This window comes from Microtus oregoni, unplaced genomic scaffold (assembly GCF_018167655.1).
Source record: "Microtus oregoni isolate MIOR12 unplaced genomic scaffold, Mior012 000020F_ref0000438, whole genome shotgun sequence".
Taxonomy (NCBI): Eukaryota; Metazoa; Chordata; class Mammalia; order Rodentia; family Cricetidae; genus Microtus; species Microtus oregoni.
The window spans coordinates 27,748,074-27,760,750 of record NW_024543079.1 but is presented as its reverse complement, the minus strand read 5'-3'; the positions used below and the strand labels follow the sequence as shown (position 1 = coordinate 27,760,750).

The 12,677-nt window shown below is 39.8% G+C and overlaps 1 protein-coding gene across 1 annotated transcript in view; it reads right to left on the bottom strand.

Moving 5' to 3' along the window:
- The window catches only part of Sel1l2 (SEL1L2 adaptor subunit of ERAD E3 ligase), a 49,341-nt gene extending 39,495 nt beyond the window's left edge, over positions 1–9,846 (bottom strand). Inside the window, exons 1-2 of the mRNA XM_041670783.1 lie at positions 9,744–9,846; positions 7,877–8,039 (exon numbers count right to left, since the gene is read on the bottom strand). Of these exons, the coding sequence (XP_041526717.1) occupies positions 7,877–8,039; positions 9,744–9,793 (213 nt within the window). The 5' untranslated portion in view covers positions 9,794–9,846. The remainder of the gene's footprint in view (positions 1–7,876; positions 8,040–9,743) is intronic.
- Positions 9,847–12,677: the final 2,831 nt, after the last annotated feature.

Sequence of the window (12,677 nt, the reverse complement as noted above, 5' to 3'; positions counted from 1 at the left end):
ATGTGTGTATATGTGTGAATGAGTGTATGTGTGTGTGTGTTGGTTGGAGTACAAAGTTCCTCAGATACCATCCACTTCTTTTTTGAGGCAGGATCTCTTACTGACCTGGAACTCGCTAGGCTCAGTGACACTAGCTACAGGGATCATTTACCTGTCTTTGCCTTCCTAGTGTTGGGGTCACAGGTTCATTGTCATTGCCCCTGACTTTTTGTGTGAGTTCTGGAGCTTAGAACCCAGATCCTCATGTTTACAGAGAAAGCACTTTGAACTGAGCCCTAACCAGAGTCTAGTGTTGCTTTGGTGATGTTGAAATTGACTCTAGAAATTATTTTTTCCCTCAAAAGTACAGTAATTCTACCACAATAGTGTAACATCTGTCCTTTACATAATTTGTATACTGATAAAAGCCTCTGCCTTTAAAAATCTTCTCGTTCTTCTTTAGGCCTAGAGAGTTTCCTTTAAAGACGGTGTGCCTCACACGTTCATTACAAGTGAAAGACCCTGCACAGTGCGCTTCACACATTCATTACAAGTGGAAGACCCTGCACGGTGCACCTCACACATTCATTACAAGTGGAAGACACTGCGACTCCTTTACACTTTGTGATGTGTATTTGAAATGGCTAAATTGGCTCTTTTAAAGGATGCCACTAGCCAATTTTAGATTAAAAAATTTTCTTGCAACTCCTGGCAATTCTCGGTTCTGCTAGGTTGAGAATCCGGTTCAATTATGCAGAAACTCTGACAGTAAACAAACATTCTGACCTTTAAAGAGAAGGTATCATTTGGTCTTATATTTGAAGACTCTCTACTGAGAGTACATCGTTTGGGGGCAGAGCTCAGCAAACATGTTGGCCTGATCCTTTGGGGAAACTGTATAAACTGGTGAAGTTGTGAAGTAAAGCTGGTATTAGATTTGTACTCTGTGATGGGGAAGGAGTATTTCTCTATATAAAGTTCACTAAAAACAAAAGGAATGGACCATGATGGTACCACACTTGTGTAATCAATCCAGGGTCATGCTTCCTCCCTCTTTAGCAGAATCATAACAATGAATGAAAGGCTCTACTTTCATCTCATTTTTTAAAATTTATTTATTTATTAAGGATTTCTGCCTCCTCCCCGCAACCGCTTCTCATCCCCCCCCCCCCGATCAAGCCCCCCTCCCTCATCTGCTCAAAGATTCCCTGACCTGTGGGAAGCCCAAGGACCGCCCACCTCTATCCAGGTCTCCTAAGGTGAGCATCCAAACTGCCTAGGCTCCCCCAAAGCTTATGCTGCTTATATCATTCCAGAAGAAGCTGAGAGGCCTTAAGGGTTGTCGCTTAATGGGATATGCTAAGTACCCAGCCTTTTTTTGTTCTTGGGCACTGTGACCTAACAACTTCACAACCATCAGCTTTTAGTGGTTTTTGCCTTTTCTTTTTTGAGATAAGGATATGATGAAACTAGGTGGACTGTAACATTTTAACACAGGAAAGAAATGTGTTGTGAGTTAAGGGAAGAGTGGTGACGTCTGTGACACTTGAACAGTTTGGAAGGTCAAATTCTGTCCGTAGGCTGGCTCATAAGACTTGATTCTGAAGTCTGCTGGTTTGCCTTGTGGAGCTTAATACGAGGTTAAATGCCTGGAATTTATTGCAAAGGCTTCAGCATAATGGGCATTTTTACCATATTTTAAAGTAAATCACTTGGGGTCTGTAGTAACAATTTAAAAGTCAAATATTTTTCTGTTTGTTTTTTCTAAGGAATTATTAAAGGAGGAGAAAGATTAAGCAATTTCCCTCTAATTATCATATGAAGCTGGAGAGAATTGTGAGCATTACTTTTGGCTCAAACCACATGCCAAAGCAAAGTGTGAATCAGTTCTAATGAGTAACTCAGACACTCTTAATACAAGGCCATTACCATGAAAAACAACTAACAGAGGCCTCGAATCATCAAAGTGGTTATTAGATTGATACTGGAGATGATGTTTTCAGCCATATCATGGTGCTAATGACTGTATTTCTTCCAGGAAACACTTTAACAGCTCAAATTTGAAATAAATGAAGACTATGTGGAGCTGTTGCCATTGATATAATTATTTCAAATCTCAGAACACAATAAAGCATCACTCACATATTTCTCTTTTGTGCATCAATTGTAAATCTTTATTTTTATATGATATGATTTTCATATAATCTGTGACAAAACTCCTTTGGATTTATAGGCAATGAAGTGTATACATTTAATTCCAATAACAAAACAAATCACATTTATGTGTGTGTGTGTGTGTGTGTGTGTGTGTGTGTGTGTGTGACAATAAGAATGTGGTGTTCAAAGGACAACTCCTGGAAGTCAGTCATCTCCTTTCACCAGCTGGGTGGGGGGAATCAAACTGAGGTCTCAGGCTACAAATAAACACCTTTCCCTGCTGAGTCATTTCCTGGAGACTACACTACAGTTATTTATTTATTTATTTATTTATTTATTTATTTATTTATGATTTCTGGCTCCTCCCCGCCACCGCCTCCCATTTCCGTCCCCCTCCCCAGATCAAGTCCCCCCCCCCTTCAGCCCAAAGAGCAATCAGGGTTCCCTGCCCTGTGGGAAGTCCAAGGACCTCCCACCTCCATCCAGGTCTAGTAAGGTGAGCATCCAAACTGCCTAGGCTCCCACAAAGCCAGTATGTGCAGTAGGATCAAAAACCCATTGCCATTGTTCTTGAGTTCTCAGTAGTCCTCATTGTCCACTATGTTCAGCAAGTCCGGTTTAATCTCATGCTTTTTCAGACCCAGGCCAGCTGGCCTTGGTGAGTTCCCGATAGAACATCCCCATTGTCTCAGTGTGTGGGTGCACTCCTCACGGTCCTGAGTTCCTTGCTTGTGCTCTCTCTCCTTCTGCTTCTGCTTCTGCTTTGGACCTTGAGATTTCTGTCTGGTGCTCCAATGTGGGTCTCTGTCTCTATCTCCTTTCATCGCCTGATGAAGATTAATATTCAGGAGGATGAGTATATGTTTTTCTTTGGGTTCACCTTCTTATATAGCTTCTCTAGGATCACGAATTATAGGCTCAATGTCCTTTATGGCTAGAAACTAAATATGAGTGAGTACATCCCATGTTCCTCTTTTTGGGTCTGGCTTATCTCACTCAGGATAGTGTTTTCTATTTCCATCCATTTGTATGCAAAATTCAAGAAGTCATTGTTTTTTACTGCTGAGTAGTACTCTAATATGTATATATTCCATACTTTCTTCATCCATTCTTCCGTTGAAGGGCATCTAGGTTGTTTCCAGGTTCTGGCTATTACAAACAATGCTGCTATGAACATAGTTGAGCAAATACTTTTGTTGTATGATAGGGCATCTCTTGGGTATATCCCCAAGAGTGGTATTGCTGGGTCCAGGGGTAGGTTGATCCCGAATTTTCTGAGAAGCTGCCACACTGCTTTCCAAAGTGGTTGCACAAGTTTGCATTCCCACCGCAATGGATGAGTGTACCCCTTTCTCCACAACCTCTCCAGCAAAGGCTATCATTGGTGTTTTTTATTTTAGCCATTCTGACAGGTGTAAGATAGTATCTTAAAGTTGTCTTGATTTGCATTTCCCTGATCGCTAAGGAAGTTGAGCATGACCTTAAGTGTCTTTTGGCCATTTGAACTTCTTTTGTTGAGAATTCTCTGTTCAGCTCAGTGCCCCATTTTATAATTGGGTTGATTAGCCTTTTACGGTCTAGTTTCTTGAGTTCTTTATATATTTTGGGGATCAGACCTTTGTCAGTTGCGGGGTTGGTGAAGATCTTCTCCCAGTCAGTGGGCTGCCTTTTTGTCTTAGTGACAGTGTCCTTTGCTTTACAGAAGCTTCTCAGTCTCAGGAGGTCCCATTTATTCAATAATGCCCCTAGTGTCTGTGCTGCTGGGGTTATACGTAGGAAGTGGTCTCTTGTACCCATGTGTTGTAGGGTACTTCCCACTTTCTCTTCTATCAGATTCAGTGTGTTCGGACTGATATTGAGGTCTTTAATCCATATGGACTTGAGTTTTGTGCATGGTGATAGATAAGAATCTATTTTCATTCTTCTACAGGTTGACATCCAGTTTTGCCAGCACAATTTGTTGAAGGTGCTCTCTTTTTTCCATTATATACTTTTAATTCCTTTTCAAAAATCAGGTGTTCATAGGTTTGTGGGTTAAAGTCAGGGTCTTCTATTCGATTCCATTGGTCGACTTCTCTGTTTTTATGCTAATACCAAGCTGTTTCAATATTGTAGCTCTGTAATAGAATTTGAAGTCAGGGACGGTAATGCCTCCAGATGATCCTTTATTGTATAAGATTGTTTTGGCTATCCTAGGTTTTTTGTTTTTCCATATAAAGTTGATTATTGTCTTCTCCAGATCTGTGAAGAATTTTGATGGGATTTTGATGGGGATTGCATTGAATCTATAGATTGCTTTTGGTAGAATTGCCATTTTTTACTATGTTGATCCTCCCAATCTAAGAGCAAGGGAGATCCTTCCATTTTCTGGTGTCTTCTTCAATTTCCTTCTTCAAAGACTTAAAGTTCTTGTCAAATAGATCTTTCACTTCCTTGGTCAGAGTTACCCCAAGATATTTTATGCTATTTGTGGCTATCGTGAAAGGTGATGCTTCTCTGATTTCCCTCTCTGCTTCCTTATCCTTAGTGTATAGGAAGGCAACTGATTTTTTGGAGTTGATCTTGTATCCTGCCACTACACTACAGCTCTTATCTTTTGGAAGGTATAGACAGATGCTTTGTAAAATGTCACAGCAGGCTGGCTTTACAGTCTTAATCACTTGTGTTGCCCTTTGAAGAATATCCTTTAGTTAATCTGGATTTTTAAAATTTGGGTCTTTTCCAGATCTCTCACACTCCCAGTTTCTCTACTGTTTTCTGGATTTTCTGACTGTTTTCCCTTTTCTTCAGACATCATAAATATCCATTATTCACTCTCTGTGCACAAGCATGCATATATTACTCTCTATATAATGTATATACATATACACAGTACATACAATAATATTGCATATTATATACAAGAATATTATTATTTGGTCATATTTCCAGCCTTTTTTAAGTGCATTTCTGTGTGACATTGTCCTCCTAGTTCCCAGAAACATTTCTGACAATCCAAACAGTATTCCTAGGTTAGGCTAGTTCAAACAGCAGGCCAACAAAGATGCTCCTGGCAAGCGCTATTAAAGAGCTGTTATCAGGATGGCCTGTGGTACAAAATCCCTTCAACTGGCTGTTCTTCGTACAATAAATGAATGAATGAGTAAATCAATTCCTAGGGAAGTTGCTAGAGGTAACAATGATTGATAGCCTTAGTTCAGCGTCAAGTCCAGTTGCAGTTTTGGAGACTTCCAGCAAATCCATATGCAAATGATTTGCTTGCTAGTCCATATGAAGTCAGCTTGAAGATCACAGGAGTTCAGGATGTCAGAGAAGGGGAAGTGGGCTTAACAGAGGACTTTTACTAAACAATATTATAACTTGCCACATTTTAACATTATGACTGAAATGTGTGTATCAGGTCAATGTCAACCTTCTTTGGTTAAGTTTGTTCACAGGCACATTCTTTCTTCTGGTCTTTCTTGAGACCAAACACACACACGTACTGAACAGATAACCCCATTTTATATATGAGAAAACTGGGACTCAGAAAGGATACATCACAGGGTGGGGGGAGTGTGGGAACCAACGTATAAAACAAGGACTGGCTGACCTAAAAGACAGAGCTGGTGAAGTGAACATTGTCCCACACCAGTGTGCTTTAATGTCCTTTACAACATTTGCTGAAGATTCTGGCAGATGTCATTTACTTCTCCCAGCAGCTTTGTAAAGCACACACAAATTATTACCAATCTTTTTAGGTATGAGAAAACTGAGGTTTTGTGACATAACTTCTTTAGAAATACCAAGAGTGAGCATGAGATGGAAAAGCTATTAGGATGCAGAACCCAGAGCCACGTATGCTCAAACATGGTCTGGGGACTCCTCATTATACCTCATTATAGCACCGTGAAGCCTGTAACTGCATTTTCTAGAGTTTTCCATGAGTGCCTTCATTTCTAAATAGAGCTAATTATGGCAATTCATGGCCAGTGGTTATAGTTTAGAGCTGTAACCTCTGCTACTATGTTTGTCCTAGAAAACTATTTTCTGATTAACTTAAAAGCCAATGGCAAACAATTTGATCAGAGGGTAGTCTGGTTGACTTACTTTTTATGTGCATTGAAAATAAGGAAAATAATTAGGTGATAATAAATGATGGGGACATCCAAAGCTTTAGTGTTTGGTTAATCAAACTCTGAGATTTAGCAATTCTTGTATTTTATTAACATTCACAGATCTGTCCACTGTGTTCTTTTATATATAATTACAAGAATTCTTTGGAATTAAACAGAGTATCCACCAATATAAATTAAGATTATATGGAACTTTAAATAATGACATTGATCTGTATGCATTTACATAGAAAGATATCCATGGTTTTAAGTGAATAAAGATCTGACTAGGGAGAGGCAAATAGATGTGGTCTCATATAAAAATAAAATACTCTATATAGTATAACAGGTCTAGAAGTATAATAGTGGGAACAATAATTTTTATAGCTTCCTTCTGCCTAATTGAAACTTTGTCTTTTAGCGGTCGTTATGCCCTCCCTCTCTACCCCCTCATCTGTCTTATAATAAATGACTATGATGTTCCAGGCGTGAAATTGAATGCCCTACAATAACTCCATAAAACCATTCATAACTAATTAATAATTCATTAAACTTTACACTTTTTTGTCTTAGGCACTTTGCTAAATGTTAGAGATACACCACTGAACAAGTTGCAGTGTCCAATGTTTTGTAATTATCTTAACTTTATAGATTTGCAGATTTAGAGAGATTGTCTTATTCATCACTGGTATTTAGTTCAACTTCTGGCTCAGCTAAGCATACAGACCCACAGGACTCCTATGAACCTCACTTGCCACCGGTCTTTTTCTGGAAAGAACAGAGCAAATGAACCACAGTGTGCCAGTGGGAAATGTCAAGCCTTCCTTAGCAGTGTAGACAGTCTTCTAGAAGTGGTCATCCCAGATGCCTCAGAAGGTGACTCAGAGGAAAGGAAATGAGATCTATACAGGGAGGATATGGAAGCCATCTTGGTGCAAATGCTTCAACCCTCACATAATAACTCAACAAGTACAGGGTTCCTAAGAAACTGTTCACCATCATCAGGTTCAATAGTTCGTTGCAGTTTTTTCCTCTCCAAAGGCAGTTTGCCAGTCAGGGGCCATTTCCATCATAAGTCATGCTAGGTAAAGACATAGTTAAAATTTTATTCTTATCAGGTTGCCTGGGAAACAGAACTGAAATGTGAATCAAAGGTCAAATTCTCATGCAGAAGAAGGAGAAAGGGTTTTTGTTCAATAAGTAGCTTATTCACTAAGCAAGCATAATAGTGTATTCAAATTCCATGCCTGGTTCCTGTATTGCATTGGATGATACTACAAAAGGTCTCTACTGTACACCTTTTAGGTGACCTTACTTTCGTCTTCATATGTTCTGAATTCTCACATTTTTATTGTTTGATTAATGGTCGTGAATTTTGTTTGTGGGACAAAACTGTTTGGTTGGAAGCATCACCCCAGCCCCTGGTATCCATATATACAAGGAGTCTGGAATATTTGGTGGAAAATTCCAAGCCTCCTCCCCTGGGAGTTGCTGTAGTCCAGACTCCATTTCCAAGAAATGGAATTTCTAGGTCTGGTCTGTGTCCATGCAGTAGGGTGGGGGCATTATTTCTTCTCCCCTTCCATATGTTTGTGTCAACTGAAGATGTAGCTGCTGAAAAAAATTCATTGTCTTTTAAAACTCACGTTTTGGGCCTTGTGTGATCCTTCTTTAGCCAAAGACTCATACAACTGGATAGCTGCTGTTATGTTTTGCATGCCGAAACTTCCAAATAGCAAAGCATCAGCCATTTTTTCCATAGCTTTTAAATTTCCCATGTCAGCTGCTCTGGCAAAGAGTATGTAGGCTCTGTTTTGAAAATGTAAAGTCAGGAAAATGATTCACAAAACAATGGAAATTTCCGCTTCTGCCTTCATATGACTTTCTAGCAGGTAATCTGCAATTGTTGTTAGTCATGATGCAGCTTTGCTGAAATCTATTATACCTCTAGACAAATAATTCTTTCACTTCTATGTGAATTCAAAGATTTGAATTTCAAAGCTGTCTGACAAATTATGAAGTCACTAAAAATGAGGTATTTATATAATATTTACCACCTGTCACACCTATATATCAACTAAAGGGAAAAATTAAAGACATCCTAAAGCAGTGAGCTCTTCCATGGTCTCTTCAATTATTAATAAGCATTTGTTTTATAAAACAAATCCTAAAAGATACAAGAATTATCATAATTTAAATGTCACATCTAGGAAATTTGTATCACAAAAATGTTGATAAGTCTATATTCTAAAATAGTCTTCAAAAGCAGAACTAATTCTTCAATACAGTAAAACCAGACTGTTTAGAAAAATAACAATCCAAACAAACTTTAATGGGTGGACTTTAGCATCTAACTGCCTCGGTTCAAGTCCCGTCTCCACCCGTAGTTGCCCCTCTGCTGCTGTGAAAACAAAAAGCCACTCTACCTTTGGGGGTGGGGGGGACTGGGTCAGGATAGCCTGGGCAGGAAGAGCCCAGCATAAAAGCTTCTCTGCTGGTGGGAGATTTGCTCTCAGGACTGCATTTTCCCTTGCTGCTTCTTCCAAAGAGGAAGGATCCCTCCAGTGTTAAGTGGAAAAGTTCCATGGGACCTTCTCAGAGTGTTTTTGCATTATCAAACCAAATTTAGAATATCCCTGGGCTTGAGAGGGAATACCTAGTGGGCTTCTTATCTCTGGGCACTCTCGTGCTACAGGCTGAGAAACCTACCCCCAGGGGTTGTTTGTTCTTTGTTAAATTGTGTATGTCTGTGTGTAGTGTTATACATTGTATGTACACACCTGTTTGCGTACATGTTGAGGCCAGATGTTGACATTGGGTGTCTTTGTTTGTTAACCTCCATATTATTTTTTGAAACAAGGTCTCTTGCTGAATTCTTAGAGCCACTCAACTAGGCTGGGAGCAGGGACCTTGGGGATCTGCTTGTCCCCAATCCTAGTACTGGGGTGATAGGTGTGGGACACTGTGCCTGGCTTTTACATAGGTGTTTAGGATTCAGACTTAGGTTCCTGGGCTTATATGACAAGCATTCCACAGACTGTTGTCTCCCTAGCCTACTCCCAGTGCTTAAAGGGGAAATGAAGTAACACTTACCTGGTGAAACTCCTCTGTGAACAAGACAGTATCACATACATTAAAGGGCTTTGAAAGCCATAAGGTCTGCACAAAGACTCTGGTAGAATTAAGCATGCTAAAACACAAACCATTTTATTTCATTTGAGATGCCTCACAAATCAGAGTAGAAAAGTGCTTCTGTTGAACGTACCTATCAGTCACTTAGGTCTGCATTTTGCTTCATGGAAAGGAATCCCAATTCACATACAACCCTCTTCCTTACTAAGGGTGATAAACTTGGGAATCCTTAAGTAACCTTTAAACCTTTTAAAAGTAAAAAACTGATAACAAAATAAACTTATTTATTATTCCAATAAGGTTTTAGTAATAAACTAGATTTTCTGACTGTCTATTATTTTACCTGGAAATTTTACTTGGCTAAAGGAATGAGATACTTACTCTGTTTTCTGTTTTTGGCTTTTAGACTCCTGGAGCATCTTGTTGCCCATCTGAAATAGCTCATCTCCGTCGTCTGTGATACTTTCCTTGGCTTGCTTTTTGACTATATGAGGGGAAAAGAGAAAAACCAATATTATTTCTATTTTTAAATTTGGAGAAACAATGCACTGATGCTATGCTACATTTTGTTTTGAGTTTTGCTACTTTCTCGTCAAGCATTTGCATTTCAAGCAGATCATCTGGCATCATTCCTAGCTCAGGGGCCTGGGAAGTAGAGGGAAGGGATGCTGCCCTGGAAAGAGATGCTTCCCATAAAAGGATGTGGGTTTCTGCAAGCAGAAGGTGAGCGGTCTCCTGGTACATCTTAGACAGAGGGGTCATCTTAGGTGCTGTGTTCTTAGTCCTGGCTGTCAAGGCCTCACTTGCCTGTGCCACTTGGTCATATACTTAGAGCCCTGAGATTTTGTAAGTATATGGGCCAGTTATCTCTAGGATGACCAGAATAGGCATAGGAGCTGAAGAGACAATTTTCTTGTGAATTTTTCTTTGTATAAGGTTTCTGCCATTCCTTAAAACCTTCCTGAGATGCTGGGGAAGGTACATGTACTATCAATAATAATTTGCCTTGTTTAGGTGGGTACTCTGCATCAGTGAGCCTTATGAGACTTAAGAAAAATAGAGAAATGATATTTTTCTAGCATTTATGCAACACTAAATTTTTTAAAAAACACTATTACTACTTGCTTTTTTGATAGGGAAAGTTAATTGATCAGACTTCTAATTCCCCATTCTTCAACTATCTTTCTCTCTCCTTTCTCTCTGCTCTCTCTCCCTCTGTTTCCAAATCCATTACAATACACAGTGGAACCTGATTAGGAAAAAATAGAGCCTGAAGCCCTTTCAAAGGAAAGGCATTTGGGATTTGAAGCCTCCTTAACAAGATCACAAGGAACTTTAAGTGGCTCTTTTTCTTCTCCCAGACAAGATAACAAGAGATGTCTATTTAAAAAAATAGAAAAAAAATAATCAAAAGTAAATTTTAAATTATTTTGAAAGCTTCAAGTTATTCAATCAAGTCAGAAACACCAGGCATTTTAGCATCTAATTTCTGCTTTGAGCTGTATATTATCTATACTCATGATTAAAAGGAAAAAGTAATGGAGAAAAGAACTGATTAATCTGTGTATGGAATAGCAATTATTGGCATTAGCATGCTTTCAAAGCATGAGCATACATTCCGGAAGATTGACTACAAGGAACGATTTACCATGACCAAATTCCTCCCCAGGGCTGTTATTTTTGTTGTAATTTTTTTGCTTTCCCAAATGTATTGAAATAACATATTTTCACTACTATAGCAGGATTCAATTTCCAGATAAAGTTATCTTCTTGATGCTCTAATTTTGTTCTTATGATTTGGAGGTTTCCAGATTTGGGAAAGCACAGTAAGGAAATGACTTCAGGAGGCTTTCTGCATTTGATGTGAGGCAGACTCAGTAGACACAGGAAAAAAACAGAGGTGGGGGAAGAGAAACAGTAGATGAGATCAGCATGGTGGGCCAAGAAAACAGCTCATAGTCCTTTGCTTTGTTATTACAAAATATCAACATCTCTGTCCATATTGCCAACCTTGCAAATTTGCCTGCTTCCATCATGCATCTGATGTAATGACACGTCCAAAAACCTCATAAAAGAACAACAAAGGGGAGGAGGAGCAGTGAACCTTATTTCTGGATAATCATGACCCAGTCCTGAAATTTCTTATTGCCCCTGAACATAATACACCTTAATTTCTCAGTAATCCTCTTTGTCATTGAAGTTTGCCCATAAGGACAAACTACTCAAAATCAGGTAGACATTTTCTGGGAATCTAATAATTTTGGTTTACAGTGAAAACATTCTATTTGTGTGCAATGCTGGTGATCTTGAGTTTTACTTTATTAGTTGTAACCCCATCCAGTGCACTTCTGGGGCCATATCATGAGCTCATTACCTAGAAAGGAAAGGTTCTGTAACAAGCCTTTGAGATGTAACTGTAGATACCACCAGTAATGGTACTGTGGCTACAGCAAAGTCACTGTGTGTGATTCCCTCCTGAGAAGGTCACACTCATAATCAGGTGTGTCGCCTCCTTTCCCCGAGCGTCTCTCTCTCTTTTGCTTAAATCTATGTTAAAAATATCTTCTCCATAAACTTTAACTCCGCATCATACTGGTTCACGTTGAAGTTCTTTTCTGCTATGAAGTCAAAAATACCAGCTTTACTTGAGAGGAGGTCTCTGAAAAGAGCTCAGGCTACTGTAGGTCACTGTAGCAGGGAGCTGTGCCTCTGGCCTATCCGCCACTGTTGTTGCTGCCTTCCGCTCTCCCCGGGGTGGTTTGAATGAAAATGGCTCCCACAGGCATGTTCCAGCTTTGGCAAGTTGTAGAACTTGGCAACGTTTGCCTCGTTGTTATGGCTTTAGAGGCAAGGATATAAGAAAAGGGTTACAGAATCTCCCTCTGAGACTAAGGAAAGCCCGGAGGCCAGGCTTGTATCAGCCGTGTCCCTGCATGGAGGCCTAGAGAGGCCCTCTTGTGAAGCTGTGAGACTGAAGCCTCAGTTTCTTTGGAGACGCAAGAACCGTAGAATGTCTTCTGAGGAGAGCTACTCATAGGGTGTGGAACCAACCCAGGAGAGAGAGGTGTGCTTCAGTCAACAAAGCTGAACTGAGTTGGAGATCTGAAGAGTGTTTAGACATCAGACATGGAGATGCAGAGTTTGGAGTTTGCCCAGTGTAGTAATAAGAGCGGCGGGGCTGCATCCCCAGCACCCCGGCCGCCTGCTAGCTTATGCCCCGAAATAACAACACACAAATTGTTTCATTTAAACACTGCTTGGCCCATTTCTATCTAGCCTCTTCTAGGCTAACTCTCGCACCTGGACTAGCCCATT